We start from the raw sequence: 323 nt of genomic DNA, 5'->3' as shown, positions 1-323 counted from the left end.
GGGGGGGGTATTGGCTCAGAAACTAAGCTTAGCTAGCATGACAGGTGGGGGAGCCACCAGCCTCTCCCCCCCCCAGCACCCCTTATTATTACTGTCCCATGGGGGTGGACGGACAGACAGACGGCGGGGGTCGCTGGCGGCTCTAACCCAGGCCTCTGCTTTCCTTGCAGGAGCTTGGGCCCCGGCCGCAGCCCGGTAGAGGCTGTGGGGGTCCCCACCCCGTGGGGCTGCCCGGAGCGGGGACGGCGGCGGCCCGGCCATGGGCCAGAAACTGTCAGGGAGCCTCAAGGCGGCGGAGGTTCGAGACCCGGCGGGGCAGCGGC

At 69.7% G+C, this 323-nt stretch overlaps 1 protein-coding gene across 1 annotated transcript in view; it reads left to right on the top strand.

Moving 5' to 3' along the window:
* The window catches only part of Spsb4 (splA/ryanodine receptor domain and SOCS box containing 4), a 28,196-nt gene that overhangs the window by 1,951 nt on the left and 25,922 nt on the right, over positions 1–323 (top strand). Inside the window, exon 2 of the mRNA XM_013029892.1 lies at positions 171–273. Within this exon, the coding sequence (XP_012885346.1) occupies positions 171–273 (103 nt within the window). The remainder of the gene's footprint in view (positions 1–170; positions 274–323) is intronic.

This window comes from Dipodomys ordii, unplaced genomic scaffold, assembly GCF_000151885.1.
Source record: "Dipodomys ordii isolate 6190 unplaced genomic scaffold, Dord_2.0 Scaffold124, whole genome shotgun sequence".
NCBI classification, from domain to species: domain Eukaryota; kingdom Metazoa; phylum Chordata; class Mammalia; order Rodentia; family Heteromyidae; genus Dipodomys; species Dipodomys ordii.
The sequence above is the reverse complement of the archived record's forward strand: the minus strand, read 5'-3'. Positions and strand labels throughout refer to the sequence as shown.